Below are 21,474 nucleotides of genomic sequence, written 5' to 3'. Positions count from 1 at the left end.
AGACCAGTTCAGTCGGACCTGTGCATTCCAGTCAGGACGAATGCAGCAGTGTCACTGCTGGCTTGTGGGAGAGGGAGCGACACGTAGCAGGTACTGTGACATAAGGTGGCTCATTTAGACCAAAAGTAAGACCTCTATGGGATGGATGGGGGGAAAGGGGCGGGGGTGGGGAGTAAAGGGTACAAGTAGAAGCGTTCTACACCAAAGTTCAAAGTTCTTTAAAAAATGTAAAGTAAAACAAGAGAATAAGAAGCACAAACTAGAGTCATGGTGGTGTGGGGGAGGGGTGAAGAAGCGGAGGAGGAGCCTGCAGCACAGCGAAGGGGGATGAAAGGTGGGTTCTGTTCTTCGGACCGGGGGCGCGGCCATTTTCCCTCAGCCTTCCTTCCTTCTGCACTTCCGAAAACGAAGCGATTCCAGCGTTCCAGAGAGGAGAGGTTGAGGACGACGCTCCAGGGTAGGGAGGTGGTTGTTGGGTGTTGGTGGTTGGACGGGGGGGGTTCAGGGTGGGGCAGGGGGCCGGGGGGGGTCTCATTCCGTGGCCTTCAGGGAGAAGGACAGCTTGGGTCGGGACTTGCCCTTCCCCAGGATGATTTTCTGTTGCTCTTTCTGCTGCCGCTGCCGGTCCTGCTCCAGCTTCATGCGCTCCTCGTGGATCTTCCTCTGTTCCTCCACGATACGCAACTGTTCCTCGGCCTGGACGACACACACACACATTGGAGAGAGAAACAGTCATTTCAGAGAGACCAGACCAGGGTCAGATAAGGACAGAGTGGGTGTATGTCATTCCCAAGCCAATCTTTTAGAGGAAACGGCTGTTTTGGTTCACTCAACGTCCAAGCACACGATCTAAAAGAGCGCCAGCTTGTGGATCTGTATTTCTGATGTGCGACACCGGCACACAACTAAGTATACATCCGACTTTTACGGGAGCGAGTACCCGGATGTTGACTAGCGTGTCGTAGTTGCTAAAGCCGCGGAAGACGCGATAGGTTTAAGTTATCACGTGAACCAAAACGAGCGCTCCCTCCGTGTCAATCAGCACGATGAGGGTGTGGTATTTGTGGTTTTGGCTTGGGAATAGCAACACACAGACAGAACAGAACACCCCCTCCGAGCCAAGTACCCACAAACTACCAGCCTCTCCAATAACACTGATTTCTCTCTGGGTCTGTTGTTCACCACAGACTCAGCTTGGACAAATCAGGCCTGAATCAAATAAACACGCCTTTCAAAATGGGTACCAAGGCTGACCTCAAGCCTTAAGTAGAAACCGTTCATTGTTAAGCGTTACTGATAAGCATCAATAGCAGGGCTTCCCTGCCAAAACCACTGTTTAACAGAACGCATCGACATGAACGCACAAAGCATCACGCCTCAGTCTGATAATCGTGACTTATACACACACACTGTGCCCACGCACAGAGTTCCAGAGTCCAAAATATATTTTCCCTTTGTACATTATGAATTTCATTGTGTGCCAAGTATTTAGGTATAGCATGTTCTCATTTCTCACTTCTCTCATATTATTAAATTGAACATAATAATACATGAGCACAAGCATTTACTTTGTACAATGACCAGGCCAAAACTGTTAAATGCCTCAGCACACAGCGTATACTGTATCTGTGAAACATACTGTATTTGAAAACTATATTTTTCCAGTATGGGGTTGGACTATGTGGATTAGGTAAGTGTTTCTCAACTGGTGGGTCAAGACCCACACATGGGCCGCAGCAAGATGCTCTGACTGGGTCGTGGACAAAGAATAACTTTAACAGAAGAATATTGGGTTATTAAATATATACCAGGGTTTTTTACTTCATCGTTGATGCAAAACCAGGGCCCTGCTGCCAAACCAACAAAGAACCACCGTTTTATTGGATGTGAAAAGTGCCAAGTTACACTTCAACAAAAACAGTCATTTGTGGGATTTTAACTGTATGCCAACCAGAGGAGTGTATTGCAATGGACAAAAGGAGAGAGAGAGAAAAAAAAAGTCTCATCCCTGGCTTGTGTGCTTACACATGGAAAACAGGCTTTTAGGATTATTGACCATATATTTCGATGTCATATTTGCAACGGCAGCAGATTCACCACCAACAGATTTGGACTAACCAGCGGTAGCTATTATCAGGGATGTGATCGAAGGCACCACGCAGAAAGCAGCATTCTGAGGGATGTGAATTTCACTCAAATGGAGGAAAATGTCTCACAGAAAAAGCAGCATAACGGCTTTAATCCCCACATGGCTGTCAGGACTGTAGTTTTTTATAAGAGAGAGGGAGAGAAATACAGGAAGATATACAAACAGAGAGACAGACAGGCAGCCAGGAGTCGTGCGTACCAGTTTGGCCTGAGCGTCTGCGATCTTGCGGTTGTTCTCCTCCAAGATTTTCTCCAGTTCCTCCCGTTTGGACTTTTCTTCTTCCTGGATGGACAACACGGTGCTATGTTAGCGCACGAACGGGTTACAGCCTCCACACACGCACGCACGCACACGCACACACACACAAACTCAACCTCTTCTTTGACACACACACACACACACACACCCATACAAACACACACACTGAACAGCAGCAGTCAAACACACACACACACACGTCACATACATATATAAAAACTAGTTCATTCCACCGCAGAGAAATGGCTTTAACCTCTCTCACACTTGACCACACTCCAGCAGACTGCCAGGCTTCTTCTCAAACACAGTAGGGGCACAGACTAGAGGAAAAGGGGAAAATGAACCCGCTACTCTTCTCTTATGTTATTCATTTATTCCTCCTGCTATTGGTCACAGTAGCCCCACCCTCCCGCCCACACCTCAGGACTATGACTGACTTACTATTAAAGAAAAAAACTTTTTTTTATTGTAACCAAAACGGGGTAAAAGCCACTCGTCTCACTCATAAAAAGGACAGAGAAGAAATGACAGACAGGATACATTCTATGACCAATAAAAACATCTTTGTCTTTTTATTTTCTTATCATCATCATTATAATAAGCAAGAGCAAATAAAAAAATAAAAAAAGGGAAAAATAAAAAACAAAACAAAACAAAGCTAAGTACGAATAAAAGAAGGAGTGGAATAGTTTTGGCTCACCAATGCACGTGTATACCTACGCATTTTCCTGTGCCTGTGTACCTACACAACTGATGAAAGCATTCGCCATTAACCAGATGAATATTTACTGACGGGTCCAGACAGTGCTGCCCCCCTGCAGAGAGACAGAAGCGCTCCTGGGGTGGGTAGGTGGGTGGGTGGGTAGGTATGGGGGGTACTCTGCCATACCGCGGCCATTCCTCTGTCTTAACTCTGATCTCTGTACTGTTTATACCTGCAGGCCCAGCTCGCAGTCTCTGCTCAGTTCTGTTTTAAGTCTCTCTTCCTTTCTCTAGAGCCGCCCGGTGCCCAGAGAGTGTAGGACAGTAACCAGGGGAGAGGGGGGGTGTTTGGGCATGTTCAGCTGCAATATAGGGCAGCAATGTGTGTGTGTGTGTGTGTGTGTGTGTGTGTTTGTGTGTATCTGTCAAGGTTATTATAGCTGTGTAAATAAAAGTAACAAAAAACTAGACGTGGACAAAAACATTTTAGTTAACTGAAATACAAATATTATTTTATTATTATTTATTGTGCATTTCTAAAACTCAAATCTAGCTTCCAATTATTATATTTAGCAGACACTTGAAGTAATAGTTTAACAATAATAGTTTTACAATAAAAATTAAATAAAACTATCACTAAAATTTATAAAAACTATTTTCAAAAACTTGAATAAAAATTCAAGTTTTTGATTTAAAAACATAATTGATAATTAAAACAAAGTCAAAATGAAACAATAAAAACTAATAAAAAATGCTATAGTAACCTTGGTGTCTGTGTTTGTGACTGGGGTGTATAACAGTGTGTGTGTGTGGGGGGGGGGGGGCAGCAGTGTGTGTGCGAGTGCAAGGACAGCAGTGTTGAGTGGGTGGGTGGGCGGGCAGGCGAGCTGAGAGACTGCAGGCTATAGCTCAGTTCAAATGCTCGTTAGGAAGGTTGTGGCATTAAAACACAAAGTCTCGTGTCAAATTAAAAACATTCAAAAAACAGATTTACAGAAACGGACATGGAACTGAGCCGCAGGCCTGAAGGAGAAGAAAATGATGAGGACAACATAGCACATTTGATTGTCTTCAAAATAAAAAAATAAAAATGTGTTAGTTTTTCACAACGCAGCAAAGAAATATTAGGACAATATATAAATCTATCAATAGAGTTAAAAGACACTGGTGACCTTTCAGACAGGAAACAGAAGTGTCCTGCACCACCATCATCACTGCGGATGCCTTCTATTAGGAACTTCTCAAAACAAGAAGCATTATGGGAGGGAAGGGGAGGCAGGACGGCAGGACGGAAAACGAAAAACTGAAGAGGACAAACTGCCAACCTTGAGTATAGTACAATTTCTACACATCTTGTTTGTTATTGATCGCACTGCAGCGAAGCCAATGGATAAGCTTCGTATTCTATTGTAAAAAACTCAACAACTCTCCCACTGCTCGTTAGAAGCTGTGGGGAGGAAGACTCATGCGTTGGGAGCACATTTCTCACCCCATTAGTACCGAGTCACCGGCTGCTCCCTGGGCGAATCGGGGTCACTTTGCTTTAACAGCGCCTCTCCTTCACAATACTTTAATACTGTAGTGTCAACAAACGTCTCTACATTATGAAGGAAGGGGGTTAGGAGGGTAACAGAGGGGGGTTCCCCTCAAACACCTGTCCACGTCTAGTAGTATTACAATCTCAAAAGTGACAAGCTTTTGAGCAACGTTTAGAGGTGCTTTGGGTTACAATAGGAGGGAACCCCCAGGATGGTACCTTGAGGAACTCCCTTTATAAAAATGGGAAGAACAAATCAATGTAGGTGTTATGTTCAGACAATAAAAGTAAGATGATTGCTGAGCTTCTTAGGATTATACGGGAACCCCCTGGTGAACCCTTAGTCTTCAGTGTAGAACAGAATACAGAGCCATAAAGAATTATTGTATATTTAAAATTGCTTTTGACTGTTTTCAAGTCTAAAGCCAAGGCCCTGACTGCTCACTGCTGCTTGGCAGCAATTACATCCACATAAACAACATACAAATACATGTATGCCTCTACAGTAACTAAAAGTGTGTATATAGGCTAATATGGAAAGAAACCTAAAACTATTTAAGAGCAGTGATTTCTAAATGTAAGTAATAATTTAAAAATGGCCACTAGGGAACAGACATGGACTGTAGAACATTGTCAACTTACAAAAATATGTCTTTATTACATATTTTTTTAAAGAGATGCTTACATATTTGCAAAAATAAAAATGTATAAAAACTCAAATGTAGAAGACTGATGGAAAGAGAATGAAGTTGGTTAAAGTTTTGTAACTCAGCCATGGTAAAACTCTCACAGGGGGGAGATGGGGGTCAGGGCCTGGGGGGAGGAGGAGAGAGAGGGGGTGAGGAGGGGTTGTTGTTTGCTGTTCCACTATGAAAACAGTGGCAATATGGCTGCCTTTTACCTATAATGAAAGGTGCCTCACCAACAGTTCATCATTAATATCACTGAGGCTGTCGTTAACCACGACCATCTACACATCTAGAAATCCCACTAGGGCTGCACCTATCCATTATTTTTATTATTCTGTCGATTACTTTTGCGATTAATCAAATAATCGAGAAGCTCATTTTTTATATATATTTAAAAAGATGATATCAACGATTCAATTAACCACTTCAGATGTATCTCATACTATTTAAATTTCAATACATCGCCTTGCACAATACATGGGAAAATATTGAATTGTAACCCCTGTATCGTGATAAGACGTACCTTAGATTCTTGCTGATATACAGCCCTAGTCACCACCACTGTAAACATGCTGCAATCCTTTTACTGTGGCTGGTAAGTCAGCCTGCACGACTAGCCATCATTACTTAAGGGTCCTGTTCTATTTCGAATTGGAAAATTGTGCAAATGGGTTTATTTTGGAATCCACCAGGCGCTGTGGCCTGACAGGTCTGACTAGGCAATTCAGTAGCCACTTGTACAAAATTCACTAGCCCACTTGTATAAAAATCACGAGCCACTCGTCGCAAGTCGCAACGTTTCAGCCCCCCTCACCAACAACACGGTGAAACTTGTGCCATGGCTGGGTTACAGTCTGAACAGTAAAAGAGGGGACACCCTCCGCCACAACCACAGCCCCCCAGAGATGGCGGGCTGGGCATGGGGGAGGAGGAGGAGAGAAGGGGGATGAGGAGGGGGTTTGCCGTTCCAAACGACCGAGCGTTACCTCTCTGGCTTTTTGTGCTGCAAGCTCTGCCTGGCGCTGGCGCTCCAGCTCCTCCAGGAGCTGTCGCTCCATAATGCGCTTCGCCTCCTCTACCCGCCGCAGCACCTCCCGCTCGATCTCGTCCTTCCTCTTCTCCAGCTCCTCCTCCACGCGCTTGGCCACCAGCTCCTCCACGCGGCGCGCCGTCTCCTCCTCGATCAGCTTCTCCTCGATCTCCTGCTGACGGCTGGAGGAAAGGAAGAGAGGAGGGAGGAGTGGAAGGACAGACAGGAAACACAGTAGGGAAGGTAGGAAAGACAGATGAGAGGAACAAGGGAAAGGTTCATTAGAATATGGACCACAAAGAAGGACTTTTTCGTGTTATCCTTTTAGCCTAAATGTCTCACTGTACCTCGTGCTGTTTACATTCTGACTAATAAAATATTCAATCAATCAATCAGAATGAAGGTATGAACTCAGGTGGCGTAGGGGTAAAGTACCTGACCACTGCAGAGTCTAGGGGTTTGAATCCACTGTCTATAAGCAGTGTCTGTCTATGAGAACACAATTGGTCGTATTCGGAAGAGGGAAGCTGGGTGGGGAGGGTGACGTTTGTTGCTGCACTAAAGGAGACACCTATGGGCTGGGGTGGCGCCTGTCAGTGGGTGCTGTTCAGCGGAAGGAGTAGGACAGAGGTGCTACGTCCTCCCGGTGGAGGCTCCTCACTGGCAGGTGAGCCAGTAGGGTACAACAGCAGTCACAGAAATGTGTGGGGAGTAATTAATTGACATAATGGCAAAATTGGGAGAAAAAGAGGTAAAAATAACTGACAACTAGCAAGTGATATGTGTTGTCTGTTCTCACTAGATAAGTTGTGGGTGACCGTCTAATTGTCCGGTGTGTGATTATCTCGGCTAAAGAAAATACAAATAAAAAAGGTTTTTGCCCGTTATTTAACACATTGGCTGCCATGTACGCAGATCTGCGTTCTTTTGCGTCCTTAGAACCGACGCTGCCATGTACGCAGATCTGCGTTCTTTTGCGTCCTTAGAACCGACGCTGCCATGTACGCAGATCTGCGTTCTTTCAAAGAACGCAGATCCCCAAGACCAAAGACCAAGGAGATATGATTTTTCGAAGATTTAAACTCCCATCCACTTCCTTGTTAACTTAAAACTTAAAAATTCTGTATCTCGGCTCCTGAGTACTTTTATTTTTTCATTGAAAAAGTCTGGCAGTCTACTGTAGAAAATAAATAAATAATTCTGGCAGCCAATGTGTTAAGAGCTGTAGATGCCAGGCTGTCCTCTGACAAAGCTGGTTAACAGCAGTTCTTCACAGTTAACTGTTACAGCCAGATCACCACCACTACTGGTTTTTACCAAGGTGTGGGCTTATAGTGAAAGTAACACATCAACACACCCCTATAGGAGTCAATGAGCCAGTGAGAGCTGACAATAAACTGAGAGGCTTCAGCAGGTGTAAGTCACCGGTCATCCTGTCAGACAGCATGTAAAACCATTAACAGTGCACTCTGGATGTAGAGTGGTTCAGATCGCACTGCTTCCGATACAAACTAAGGTTATTTATTATGAATTTAAAAGTTTGTGTGGGGGGGAAACATTGTTTTACTTAACTGAAATAAAAATAAGGTTTTACAAAAGAACGATAACTACTACCTGAAACAAACTGTAGTATTTACAAAACTAACAAAAAAAATCAAGATAATTACAAACTAGACAAAACACCCTATAGCAGTGGTTCTCAAAGTGGGGTCCAGGGACCCCCAGGGGTCCTTGTTTCAGAGGGTCTCCAGCAAAATGAGTTAATATAGCATCTAAACCAATTTAACCACGTTAACCCTATTTTATACTTTGGCTATTTTCAAAAACACTTATCTTGTACGGTGGTACCTGGCATAAAATCTTTTCTGATGGGGGTCCGTGGCCAAATACATAATATAATTTCAGAGTCCTTGACATGAAAACGTTTGAGAACCACTGCCCTACAGGAACGAAAGAGCCAGTTGACGACCATCAATACTCAGGTGTAGGTAACCTGTCATTCTGTTTCCCCATTCGGAAATGCTTTTAAAACTGTTTTCATTTCACTCTCAACAGGAAGCAATTATTAGGGGGGTTATGTTGCCACATTGCTTCTGGCACTAAACTAAAAAACACACAAAGCCAAAACCTCCTCCTTCCTCCGTGCCCCTCTTGAAGGTTAACCTTGGTTTGGAAACCAGAGCACCTGATCTGTCCCTGGTCTTCAGAACTTCCTTATCTCCCAAGTGTCAATCTCTTTTATTTTTACATTTGTATGGCTGGTTAAGTGGCCCCGTGGCTACGATGCAGTCAAAAGGAGGGTACACTCCAATGGGCCAGCCTGCCAGGTGTGGGACAGTGTGTGCGCTTGGGTCTCAGATGTCTCCTGTGCCTCTGGCTGCCTCTCTCTCTCACACACACAAGATGTCAGCTTCCACATTAGGCTGATATCAACTGTCAGTGAGACAATGAGAGGGATGTGGCAGTAACCGTTGGCGCTCGCTCTAACGTTTTAAAACATAGAAGTGATGGTGGAGGTCATGTGGCCTGTGGCACACATGTCCACCTAGCCTCTGAAATACACAGGCCAGGGGGCAAAGGGTAAACATGCCCTCCTGACATAACCCCCCATCCCAGCACGCCTTGTCTGCTGAAATCATTTTAACTTTACCATTTCCACGTAAACAATTAAGTGATGGTCAGATAAACGGATAGAACACTGATAATGGATCTTATGTTTTATAAAACACACACACACACACACACACACACATATATATATATATACATATATACACATATACACACATACACACATACATACATATGAACTAGTTTGATTAACTGCGCCCCTACTTCTGACACTATACGTCTCACCCGCAATCATCAATCATACCCAGGCCTCCCCTCGCCCTGAAACCATGAGGACTGTGCCCTTCACTCTCATCATCTCTCTATTTTGACCAGGTGAGTTATACGAGTTATATCAGGCGTATAACACACAACAGTGGTTCCCCAATGTGATGTCCCCCTGTGATGACAAGACACACTGATGTGAACAAGTCCAGATGTGCTTTGCAATTTTGTGACAACTACACATAATTATAGCAATATATAACTACAAAAAAGTATGAATATTGTTTATTATATTTATTTTGTCCCAACCCAGTGGCAAATAATATACCCTAAAAATATAGATTTGAACAACATTCAACCTAGCTCCCTATTTTTGGAATGGCATTATTGTAAATATTGTGTACACATTTTCTGAACTGGCGAAAATAGACGCTCTACAAGCTCACAACTCATCACAAGGCATTGTGAGCTTGTAGATCCGCTATTTCTGCAACAAATACAGGGGTGCCTTGAGATATTGACTTGCCCATTGGTGTGCCTTGGGCAGTAAAACCACTGATAAACACCGTGGCAGTCCAGCGGCAGTGTTTCTGTTTTGGGAACACCTGCTGAGACAGCCAATTTGCTCTGCAGCTGCAGCCGTTAACAGTAGCTGACCCTGTTTTTTGTTGGCAATAGTGATTCAACAATCTCGTTCTCCTGTACAAGATTAATGGGAATGGGTGTGTGAAAGTCTAACGCTTTAGTCTCTTTCCCAGAACTAAAAGGTGCAGAAAGAGCAGACGTGTGCAACGGAAACTCAAGCAAATAATGGGACTGCAATTTAGATGAGTTAAGTATGACAAACAGCAGGGGTCATCCGGTTATATCGGTGCAGCCGATGATCGGATGCGTCCACCATCTAAGGTAGTAAGGTACAGTTGTTTTGTAATCCGTCTCAAAAGAACAGTGTGCAGTGTTATTGGATGGGTGAACCATGGACAATGACAGGAATAGATAAGAAAAGCTTGGTCAAGTTAACGGACTCATTTGTCAAAAGGGGCAAAAAGTCACAAAACTCAGAACATCATTTCTCCCTCTCTTGTTTGTTCTTCATTACTCACACAGTTGCCATGACGTTTTTTATACATTTGGAAGACCACAACTGATGGTGCCACACTGGAAAAAATATTAAATACATGAACATAAATGCTAACTAAACACATTTTGTCAGAGAAAGAGGTCTTAACTGTCCCTGGAGCAGTTGGCCTGTTCAACAATACTAGATGAGAACTGTATATCAAATGCAAAGTGTAATTTGCATGGACTGTACTTTTCACTTTATTGTCTTGTGCAAATTGTATTGCAATTGTGCTGTTCATAAAACCTAAGCATGTTTGGTTATTGTGTCTAGGGTGACACCTAGATGATTTTCCAGCTGTGGTTGGAAAAAGTTAAAGACCCCTGGGGGTTACCGGACCCCACTACTGCCAAACTGTGAAATTTAGAAAAAATAAAGAATGCAATCTAAATTGATTCAACTGATTAACCACTTATGCCCCCTTTTATATTTTGTCATACAATGGTGTTGCGCATAAAATGCTGATATACAAGCTCAAATTGCAAGGCATTGCGAGCTTGTAGATCAGCATTTTTTGTGACTGCATTTTTAAAATAATGTTTTTTTTTGTAAATAAAGATCTAGTACTAGTATTTTATTTAAAAAATAAATTGAATCTGTTCTCAAACCATAGGTCGCGACCCAAAGTGAGGTCACGAGAAGGTGCTGTTGGGATCGCGCATTGGCGACTTTTCTTCTTTCTTTTCGCAACCGATGCAAAGATGGCCACTTGACTCCTTCATTCATCCAACTCCAACCCACACAGGGAATCCGCAACATGGGAAAGACAGCACATACACAACACAAGCCCTTGAACTGATTTTAGTGCTGATGAATGATATTTAGCAGTAAGTATGTTTGGGTGGCTCTTAAAAGAGCTGTTTTTGCTACTTCAAGTGGGTAAAATAAATGGAATGCTACAATATTATTTATTCATTTCATGGATAAGATAGGCTTACAAATCTGCAGGAATCACTGCTTTAATTTTATTTTCTAATAAATATTCATTCATATACAAGGCCAACAATGTATTCTTCTATTTTTTAAGATATTCTTTATTTCCACTTTTAAATTGCACTAGCCTATAGATATAGTGTGGGGTCGCCAAAAGAATCCCACCATAAAATGGGTTTGTGGCATAAAAACGTTTGAGAACCCCTGGATTAGTCCAATAAACTGCTGCACTCTTAATAAAGATAAACAAATATCCCCACGATAAGTTTCGATTGTGAAATCCTGAAGAGAAGCTTGTGAAAGAAATAGTATTAAACATTACTCTTCCAGCTGTGTTCAAACATGTACACCAACAGGCCCAACAGCCCAGCTCATGGAAGGCATGTAAGCCTTCCTTTCTTCAATCCAATTACCCTGTTGTGTCAACACAGGTCATCCAATCATCTGTTTGACACTGACAGTGTTCAGGCTGCAATCACTGGACAACGTCTGAGGGTAGGGCTGGGCAATATACCGATATTGTGATATTGTGTTGGACTAGATCAAACCTTCACCACCTGATTTCATTTTTGCCCATGGGTGTATTAAATTAAATGAATTATCATCCTTTGATAGTGATTGTATTGTACTATGATATACTACCATGTGAGAAACTAAATGAAATTAAATTGAGATAAGTACTATGAACAGTTATATTTCTGACACTTCGGTCATTCAGAGGGCCTATTCCACTTGAAAATCCACATCTGTGTCTGCTTTGGAAAAGAGCCCCGGGGAATGTTCTGATAAACAGAACATTGACATTTCTCAGTGGAGACTACATGTTGTATTTATTTCTACACCTGTGTGGTATTGTTGTAGAAAGGAGTAATTCTTCCACTACTGATTATTGTGGTATTAACACATGGCCACGTCCTGCTGATGGTCAGTAACAGAGATGCAGAGAATGTGATGTGACCTGAGCTGACCGGATGCACGTCTGTCTGCTCTGCAGCAGCAGCAGGTCTGCAGGAGGCTAACGTTAGCATGTTAGCATGCTACTGTTAGCATGCTAACAGCCACCAGGTGAACAGGCTGCGATTCAGCACGAATCAGCAGCATTAGCAGGTTAGCACATAGCCTACAGAGCTACAAAGCTAAGAGGCTATAACATGTCGTCAACACACACACTCACATCTTCCTCTGTCTCTCCATCTCGGCCCTTTTCTCCTCCTCCTCCTTGCGCTGCTTCTCGTCCAGCGCAGTCCTCTTGCTCAGCGTGCGGCCGAACATGTCGATCCTCTCCGGCGGGGACGCGGGTCTCTCCGGCGGCGCCGCCCTGCTGCGGGAGGACGGGGCCGCGGCGGCGGTGGTGGACCGCGACCTCGACCTGGACGCGCGCTCCCTCTCCCTCTCCCTCGACTCTCTCCGCTCCCGCCGGCTCCGCTTGGACTCCCGGGACTTGGAGCGTTTCTTGGAGGAGCGCTCCTTGTCCCTGGAGCGGGACCGGGACCGGGAGCGCTGCTTCTTGCTGTGCTTGCTACTCTTGGAGTGCTTGTTGGAGCGGGACGAGCTGCGGCTCCGCGAGCGGCCCATGATGGCGCTGCTCCTCCGACCCGGTTAACAAACTATCTCTAAACGGCTGATATGTGCGCCTGTCCGGGGTTAGGGTGGTCGGTACGGCCGTTAGAGTTCGTTATGTGTTGTTATGGAGTCGGTCTGTTGGATAAAACGTCGTTATACTGCAGAAATAGTCATTTAGAATCTTGGTTGTTATTTAGTCCTGGTGAAGTTGCGGTAAAGAAAGATGGCGGACGGTCAGATGGTGGACCTATGTTTCCCAGCGTGCACCGCGGCTCGTTGTTTTCCGGTTGCTCTCGGAATTTTACGTTCGTGAATGTGAACTGCCCTGTCAGAGGTCTCTGTCAACTTTGTTCATGTCATTGTCAAGGACCCCCAATTAATATGTATTTGGCTGCATACCTACCCCCCATCTGAAAATATTTTGTGCCAGGGACCCATACAAAATGATTTATTGTTTATTTTTTATAGTAGACCAACAGGCTAGAGGGTCCCTTGAACAGTCGTACCCTTTCTTCAAGGACCCCTGGGGGTCCCTGGAACCCTCTTTGAGAACCACTGCCAAACGTTTGTAAAACACCTCTCTCTCTCACACACACACACACACACACACACACACACACACACACACACACACACACACACACACACACACACACACACACACACACACACACAGCACATACTGTTATATATTTTAAACATAAATATGGTATTATGTATTATCTGATTTTTTTCCTGTATTTTTTAAAATTTCTGACATTGGACTGACGCATGATTTAATATAGGATATACGGATATTGATCAAGCAATAGTATTTTCAGGCTGCCAAATAAAAACATTTTAAGGGACCTCCAAAATTTGAATGGGCATTTGAAAGTCAAGATGCAAGAATGTACTCAAGCCTGTTGTTTTTCTATGAGTAAGTGAATTCAGAACCTTTTTGCATAACAGGTCAAGAGAAGAAAAGAGAAGAAAACCTGTAGTTCAAGTTAATTGTCATTCATACACAGTTGCAGGGTTCGATTTGTTTAAAAAAAACAGAGGGGGGGGGGGGGCACTGCATACTTCTGAGTGCGACAAATAACGAAAATAGTAGATCTACAACCACAATGTAACGTGTTGTGAGCTTCTAGATTGGCTATCTTTTATTTTTTTAAATTAAACTGAGAACATTTGAAAAATATATATAATATAGAAGCCAGAGTTAATATTGTTTTAAATTAAATTACTAAATTGTGATATTATCAAACATAAATATCAAACATATGATGCAGTCATTTCCCAAACTGAAATGGATGTATTTAATTTCAGTTTGACCAGAAGCAGGGATTAAAAAATATGCCCACCGGGGAGTATCAAAAGCAGAGGCATGGATTCCCCCCATCCTCCCAGCAAATCAAACGCTGGGATACTACAGCTGAAAGAAATGTTGTTTCTCATGGATCAGGGTGCTAACACAAGAATACACCATCACAGACGTCATAGCACACAGGACATAACTTTTTGCTGCACTCCCCAAAAACAGACTTGAAAACAGGTTTTAATCAGCATTTACTTCACGTTGTTTTTCTTTTCTTGTGCAACAAGCTAATTGCAACATTACATATGTTCATTTTTAGATTTTCTTATCACAGGCTAAATGAAGAGCTTTATCTCAGTTCATAAATATAGTCACAGGGACATCAGATAACATACCGATTGGCAGAACAAGGCGAAACAAAACCCACAATGACACAATCCTGTACCAAAAAGTATCACTCCACTCTGGTGAAATGAGCTCATTGTGATAAAACTCTCCGGAGCTCTGTTCCCAAAAATAAACTGCTATAAATATAAAAACAAATATAGCTGCAAGCAGCGATAATACGGGGCCAGGAGAGAGAAAGAGAAATGATAATTCCTTTAACAGGTCAGTTCATGAAAGTCCTTGCGGTCTTGTTTCCAATGAGGGCCTGTGAGCAATTAGGGGTTAAGAGTCTTGCTTGTGTCGATGACAAATTTCATCGACACATTTGCTGACCTGGCCTGGAATCGTACCTGGGGCAACCAGAGCCTCTGGGTCCCTAGGCGGGCTCACTAACCACTCAGCTATGGCCACCCCTGAGAGAGAGAGAGAGAGAGAGAGAGAGAGAGAGAGAGAGAGAGAGAGAGAGAGAGAGAGAGAGAGAGAGAGAGAGAGAGAGAGAGAGAGAGAGAGAGAGAGAGAGAGAGAGAGAGAGAGAGAGAGAGAGAGAGAGAGAGAGAGAGAGAGAGAGAGAGATGGAAACGGAATAGATTGAAGAGACAGAGAGAGAGACATGGAAACGGAATAGATTGAAGAGAAAGACATGGAAACGGAATAGATTGAAGAGAGAGAGCCATGGAAACGGAATAGATTGAGTCATGTTTTTTGCAATTCAACTTAAATGAGTGTGCATCAAGTGAGGCTTGAACGAGCAACCTTGCGGTCGTGAGGCACTCTTAGGTAGCTGCAACACTACCTATAGTGCTATTATAGCTTTGTCCAGGCTGATGTTGTCTGTTGAGGATCACAAACGCTTGCCTTCTGTCATGACCCAAGCCCCTGTTTCACTAACACTAAGATCACTCGTTCACAAACCATTTACCAATGAAGAAATTGTACATCTCCTCAGAAGCAAAACTAGTGAAAGTAGCCGATCTACAAGCTCACAAACCATTAAAAGTTGTCAGATTGTACATCGGCTATTTTCACAATGAAGTATGTTATACATTGAAAAAACATACTCTCATTGCTATCTGAAAAGTTGTGAGATTGTAGATCAGCTGTATGTAAAAAGCACTCAATTAAGTATTTCATGTTATCTTTAACAATTGCAGATGTATTCATTGATAGTCATGTTGTGTGAAATGCAGCTTAGATGAAGTCTGCACCAAGTGAGGCTTGAACTGGTGACCTTCAGGTTGTGGGGCACACATTTAAGCGAGAAGCCACCAACAGACAAGAACCTTTGAAAGGAGATCACACAGATGATACAGTTTCACGCAAATAGCTGAAAAATCCTGGGTTTAAGTGTTTTTCAAACTGCTCAAGATTGCGGACAATCTAAGGGCGGTGCTTACTGGTCAACGTGATAGATGTGTTCCTCATTAGTCAAGGCACATGTGTAAGCAGGTCTAATGGCTGTCGGCCAAACGAGGCATGACTTTTGCCTGTTTAAAGTTTGCATTTTCAAAAAATTGCTATAGCGCCCCCGTTTGACCAATTGGAGTAAGATTGGTTTCAGTGATACTTGGAATGTCCCTTTACATTTCTGCAAAGTTTCAAAGAATGGTAAGTCTGCATGTATGTGTTAGGGGCAGATGAATAATTGTCATAAAACTGCAATATTCATTGGCTCATTAAAGCTTCATTTTTTCACTTATGGAAGATATTTTGCAAACGTTTTTTGTTATAGGTCCAAAGTTCATGTGTAAAAAGTTTCGTGCAGATTACTCAAAAATCCCAGGAGGAGATAGGTTTTAACTGTTTTTCATATAATTCGAAATGGTGGGAGATCTAAGGGTCAGAGGTCAAAAGTCAGAGTGTGAAAGTTGTTCATCATGAGGAGACGCATGTGTGTATTGAAGTTTTATGGCTGTAGGTAAAACAGGGCATGAGTTGTACCTGTTCAAAGTTGGCATTTTCAACTGAGTGCTATAGCGCCACCTTTTGACGAAAGATTGTGAGATTTATTTTTTGATCGTTTTTCATGACCATCTATCATATGGCCGAGTTTCATAAAAAGCGTATGCACGGTTCAGCCAGAACTGGCAAAAACGGCAGAAGAAGAAACGGAATAATGCGAATAACAATACGGGTCCATGCTGGAAGCCTGGCCCCGTAAATAACATACCGTAACTCAACGGCTTGCTGAATAAACCTGAAAGGTCACAGCACTCCAGATAAAAACGAGACATTACTTTTGTGAGAGAATTTAGTTTGTGATTTTTCCATTTTACATGCACCTCGGAATGTTATTATGAAAGTTATACATCATCACTGTCGGCCAGAAAATCTCCTCATTTCAACTTTTGTATGTGTTTGATCCTACATTTTCTGATGAAAATAAGGTTCAAATTCTGTCTCATGGGTTTTAAAATATGTAATCAATGAAAAGTATTAACAAGAGCTTGTGACTAAACATATAGAATCCATTGGAACACAGGTGCTTTATGAATTGAGTATTATAATGATGATGATGATTATTACTATTACTTGTCAAACCACATAGTAACAGAGGGTGATTCTTTGACAGTGACTAATGTGGCGCCACTCTTGAATCACAAGATGAATTTCTTTCTAGTGGAGGGCACTGACTTCACCTCCCGCCTGAGCTGTTTCCAAACACACAACACAGAGAAGCACCTTGTATCCATCTATATTCATTCAGAGAGGTTGCACAGCTCTCGCCTACATGGTACTGATGTCGACACCACCGCAGCAGCCAAACAAAATGTCCTGTGATTCAGAGAACAGAGGGCAGTGTTGTTTTTAGCACCAGTTAAGCCTATAGTTCCATCCTTGAAAACTGTTTAGTCCTGTTTGCTCTTCTCCTTTTAGTCATCCTTGTGATGATCAGTGTTGCCATGTCCGTATATCATAAGCGACTTTGGGCGTGTTTTTCTGTCGATTGAGAGCCTCTTGTGGTTGTGGTTGTGTGTGTGTGTGTGTGTGTGTGTGTGTGTGTGTGTGTGTGTGTGTGTGTGTGTGTGTGTGCGCGCGCTCCTGTGGCCTACTAGTCGCTTCTGTTTCTCTTGCAAAATCTGGCAGTACTACTTCTCATTTGAATAATCCTTGTGATGATGTGAGCGGATGTGAGTTCTGTCTCCCACAGAAGACAGGACCAGGTGTTACCGTGCTTCATTACCGTGACAAGGACAAGGTGCTGAAAACGTCTTTGCTGAGTAACAAAGTGTTTCAGAGTGTGTCTCTCTCATGGAAAAAGTATACAGTAGCACTGGAGGTTAACCACATGAACCCTAGCGTCCATAATAGGCAAATAATCTAGGTGATCATGGCTATTAAGGACATAAAATCATACATCAAGTAAGTCTGGTTTAATTGTAGTCGCCCAATCATGTGAGATTGCATGCAGGTGTTCATTCCCAACCAAACACACAGCTGATTTCACTAATTAACATTAATTAGCACACCTACAAGCAGAGAGAGGGAGTGAAAGCCTCATCCCTCCATGACTCGCTTATAAGACACCTCTCTACAAGCCATGCCTATCTAAATTCATCTCTTTCACAACATGCACCAACCACAAAAACCTATTTTATATTTCACTGTACGATGGTGTCACATGAAAGTAGTAGCACAAAATAGTCGGCACATCGGCATTTTTGAAAAAAAAAAAATGTTTTGAAAACATTTGCCTAAACTAGAGACACACGGTTTAAATTGGTTAAAGTTAGGGGCGACCCGATGTCTAGGGAGCGTATGCCGTGTAGGCTCTAAAAGTCTAGAGTCCCTGGTTCGACTCCCGGGCCATGTGAACCATTTGTCACTCCCCAACTCTCTCCCTCCCCGGTTTCCTGTCTCTCTCTACTGTGTGTCTAGTACTGTCTATAAAATAAAGGCAAGAAAAAGCCCCCAAAAATAACTTTGAAAGTAAATGGTTGATGTCCATATCTTCAGTCACCATGTGACAGTCCTTCAAAATCCTCAAAGCATTACAGAGCGTGTGAACACTGTTCAAACAACGGAGTCATGTATGTGTGTGTGTGTGTGTGTGTGTGTGTGTGTGTGTGCGCGTGTGTGCGTGTGTGCGTTTCGTATGATGTTTGCGTAATGCTCTTGTCGAGGGGGTGCTGAGTGAGGAGACGGCATATAGGACGGTGAAAATGGCTCCAGCGTGGCGTTTGGCGTTCTCACTAAAAGCCCCTGTGAGTGATGTGTGGAGGTTGAGTAAGACCTTGGCTCTCCGATCCTCCGGTCCGCGTGCTTTCACACAGCGACGGGCCATTACTCATGACGTCTCTGTGACCCCAGCCACCAGGAAACACCCATTGTTACAGTGGAGGTAAGTACACATTCTGTGTGTGTGCGCGTGTGTGTGTGTGTGTGTGTGTGTGTGTGTGTGTGTGTGTGTGTGTGTGTGTGTGTGTGTGTGGCAGTGGTGGGGGGGCGAGGGAGGGGGGGTGCTTGTGTGATAGATGTGTCTTTCTTCCTGTTTGTAGTTTCTCAGGAGTGCCCCTTTCCCATGCTGTCACACACACACATACACGCACACAACTTACACGCACGCGGGCGATAAGCGTCAAAGCGCCATACTTTCTCAGGGCACTGTGAAGCCTGATTCATACTTAGTCATGCATCGGCATCACACGCCAAAAGAAACAGTAGATCTACAAGCTCACAATTTGTTGCGATGCGTCACGTTATGACCTTGTAGATCTGCTATTGCTGGTGTGCGACACGACACGCAACCAAGTATAAATCAGGCGTGAGACCGAAGGCGAAGGAAGAAGGAAGAAGAAAGCAGGCGGGGAGATGAAAGGAGGAGTAAAAGTATCGGCCAAAAACACTCTGAGGCTGCAGAACGCTTTTATGTCCAACTCTGTGTTGTTCACCCTCAAACTGAAGCCCGTCTGTGTGGCACAATGATACGCCAAGCCACCATAGATCCTCCCAGAGCTTCTCCTCCTTCACGGAGGCTTCAGTGGAACAAACTTCAACCTGTCCCCCGCCTACCCCAACCCCCCCGCCCCGACCGTCACACGTATTAATTTAAATCTCTGCTGCCAGGAGTCTGACCTTTCACCTTCTGTTCTCCTGGCAGGGAGGAGAAAGACCTTGGCGATGCGTCCCTCAGAGGAAGAGAAGAAAAGAGGAGGAGAAGAGGAGTGTCTGTCTCAGATGAAGATGGAAACAAGAGCTTAACCAGATCAACTTCCCAGTGTCCAATACTTCAAAAAACGACCTTTGACCTTTCCGTTTGACCTGTCAAACTCACCTGTCCCCCTCTCTCTCCCTCTTTCTCTCGTTTCCCCAGTCTCTCTCTCTCTCTCTCTCTCTCTCTCTCTCTCTCTCTCCATCCATGCCTATTCTCTCACACTGATTCTCTTTTCTCCCTCCCTCTGTTTCTTATCTACCCACCCCCTACACACACACACACACACACACACACACACACACACACACACACACACACACACACACACACACACACACACACACACACACACACACACACACACACACACACACACACACACACACACACACACATTCAGTCCCTTCGAGAAAGATGATCCATCCGTCCATACTGACCACCTCATGTCACATATACGTTGATGACATCCAAGGTCATTCTGTCCAGCTCTATTGTCCCAAAGGTCACCTCTGAAGCTCCCCTAACACATAATTACATCTTCTCAGAGGATGAGAGGGACAGAGAGAGACAGAGGAAGAGGGGGGACATAGCAGCCGTTACCCAGGGATTCTGTTCAGAGGCCTTGACACAAACGAATGGTTTGAGGGCGTAGAGCACGTTGGACGTATGGTGCAGTGGCTGGGAATGAAGAAGTGTATTCTAAGGAATCCTGGTTTTGAGACGATTTGTTTGTTTTGTTTGAGGGTTGATGAGCAATGGTCAGAGAGAGAGAGAGAGAGAGAGAGAGAGAGAGAGAGAGAGAGAGAGAGAGAGAGAGAGAGAGAGAGAGAGAGAGAGAGAGAGAGAGAGAGAGACACAGAGAGACAGAGAGAGACAGACAGAGACAGCTGGTCAGTGGTTTGGCTGAGAGGACCGTTGACCACCAGTGGTTCTCAAACTGTCAAGGACCCCCAAATTAACAACTATTTGGCAGCCGTCCCCCATCTGAAAATATCTTGTGCCGACCGCCATACGAGAGTTGTGTTGTTAAAATGTCTCCTAAGTATTATCACTGCTATGTTCAAATAACAGATGGGGTTAAAGTGTTTAAACTGATGTTGATGCTATATTAACTAATTTAGCTGGGGCTCCTCTGGAATCCCCCCCATGAGAACCACTGAAATAGTCCTTATCTCGCCCTTCTTCTGATCTGGGGTCAGCTCTAGACTTACATCTGATCAGAAGCAGAAGGGCTCTAATGGAAGTAGAAGCATAATTCTCTGCTGAGTTCGTTTCTTGTTCTATCTAACAAGTCAACATGAGCCTCCCCCTCGTCACTGCTCTCCTCTCCTCCTTTCCTTTGACCGTCCTTCTCCTGTCACTCCTTTTCTCTTCCTCTGTCCATCTATCTCCATCCCTCTCCTTGTGTCTCCTTCCCTGTCCTTTCCCCCTCCTCCCGTTCCTCTATCAATCCATCTCTCTCCCTCTCTCCTCTCCTCTCCTCTCCTCTGCCTCCTCCTCTCCTCTCCTGCCCCAGCCTCTGCCTGGGGGAGAAGTCCTGTTCTCTTTCAGGGTGGAGAGAGAGGGGGGAGGGGTTCACTTTCAGGTTCCCCTCCTCCCCCTGCTGAATGGTCCTTTAAGACCATCAACATGACAATGTGACAATACGCCAGGGCTTTTTAAAAAGGAGATCCTGTGTTGGTTAAGTGTTTGTCCCCCTGAAGAGGGGACCGCGGGGCAGGGTCAGGGGGAGACCGTGAAAGAAGAGGGACAACTTTGATCACACCATCTGAAAGGAATGGACTTTTTGATGAACTGGGAGCTTTGGATGTCCAGGCCC

The 21,474-nt window shown here is 44.0% G+C and overlaps 1 protein-coding gene across 1 annotated transcript; it reads right to left on the bottom strand.

The window, feature by feature from the left end:
* Positions 1–529: 529 nt before the first annotated feature.
* Positions 530–13,055, bottom strand: LOC311064007 (arginine and glutamate-rich protein 1-B-like). Its single transcript, XM_084083710.1, has 4 exons — positions 12,428–13,055; positions 6,322–6,547; positions 2,348–2,431; positions 530–696 (listed from the first exon to the last, which is right to left on the bottom strand). The coding sequence occupies exons 1-4, from the start codon at positions 12,826–12,828 to the stop codon at positions 532–534; spliced, it is 876 nt and encodes a 291-aa protein (XP_083939836.1). The 5' UTR covers positions 12,829–13,055; the 3' UTR covers positions 530–531.
* Positions 13,056–21,474: the final 8,419 nt, after the last annotated feature.

The sequence above is a fragment of the Gymnoscopelus microlampas genome (genome assembly GCF_963454915.1).
Source record: "Gymnoscopelus microlampas genome assembly, chromosome: 17".
Lineage (NCBI taxonomy): Eukaryota > Metazoa > Chordata > Actinopteri > Myctophiformes > Myctophidae > Gymnoscopelus > Gymnoscopelus microlampas.
Note: the sequence above shows the minus strand (reverse complement) of the source record. Positions and strands in the feature narration are given on the sequence as shown.

Coding starts and splice junctions, on each gene's coding strand:
- LOC311064007 (XM_084083710.1), bottom strand. CDS start 12,828: ATGGGCCGCTCGCGGAGCCGCAGCTCGTCCCGCTCCAACAAGCACTCC. Junction 6,548..12,427: donor ATGGAGAGACAGAGGAAGAT/GTGAGTGTGTGT, acceptor CCTTTCCTCCAG/CCGTCAGCAGGAGATCGAGG. Junction 697..2,347: donor CAGACGCTCAGGCCAAACTG/GTACGCACGACT, acceptor TGTGTCGTCCAG/GCCGAGGAACAGTTGCGTAT.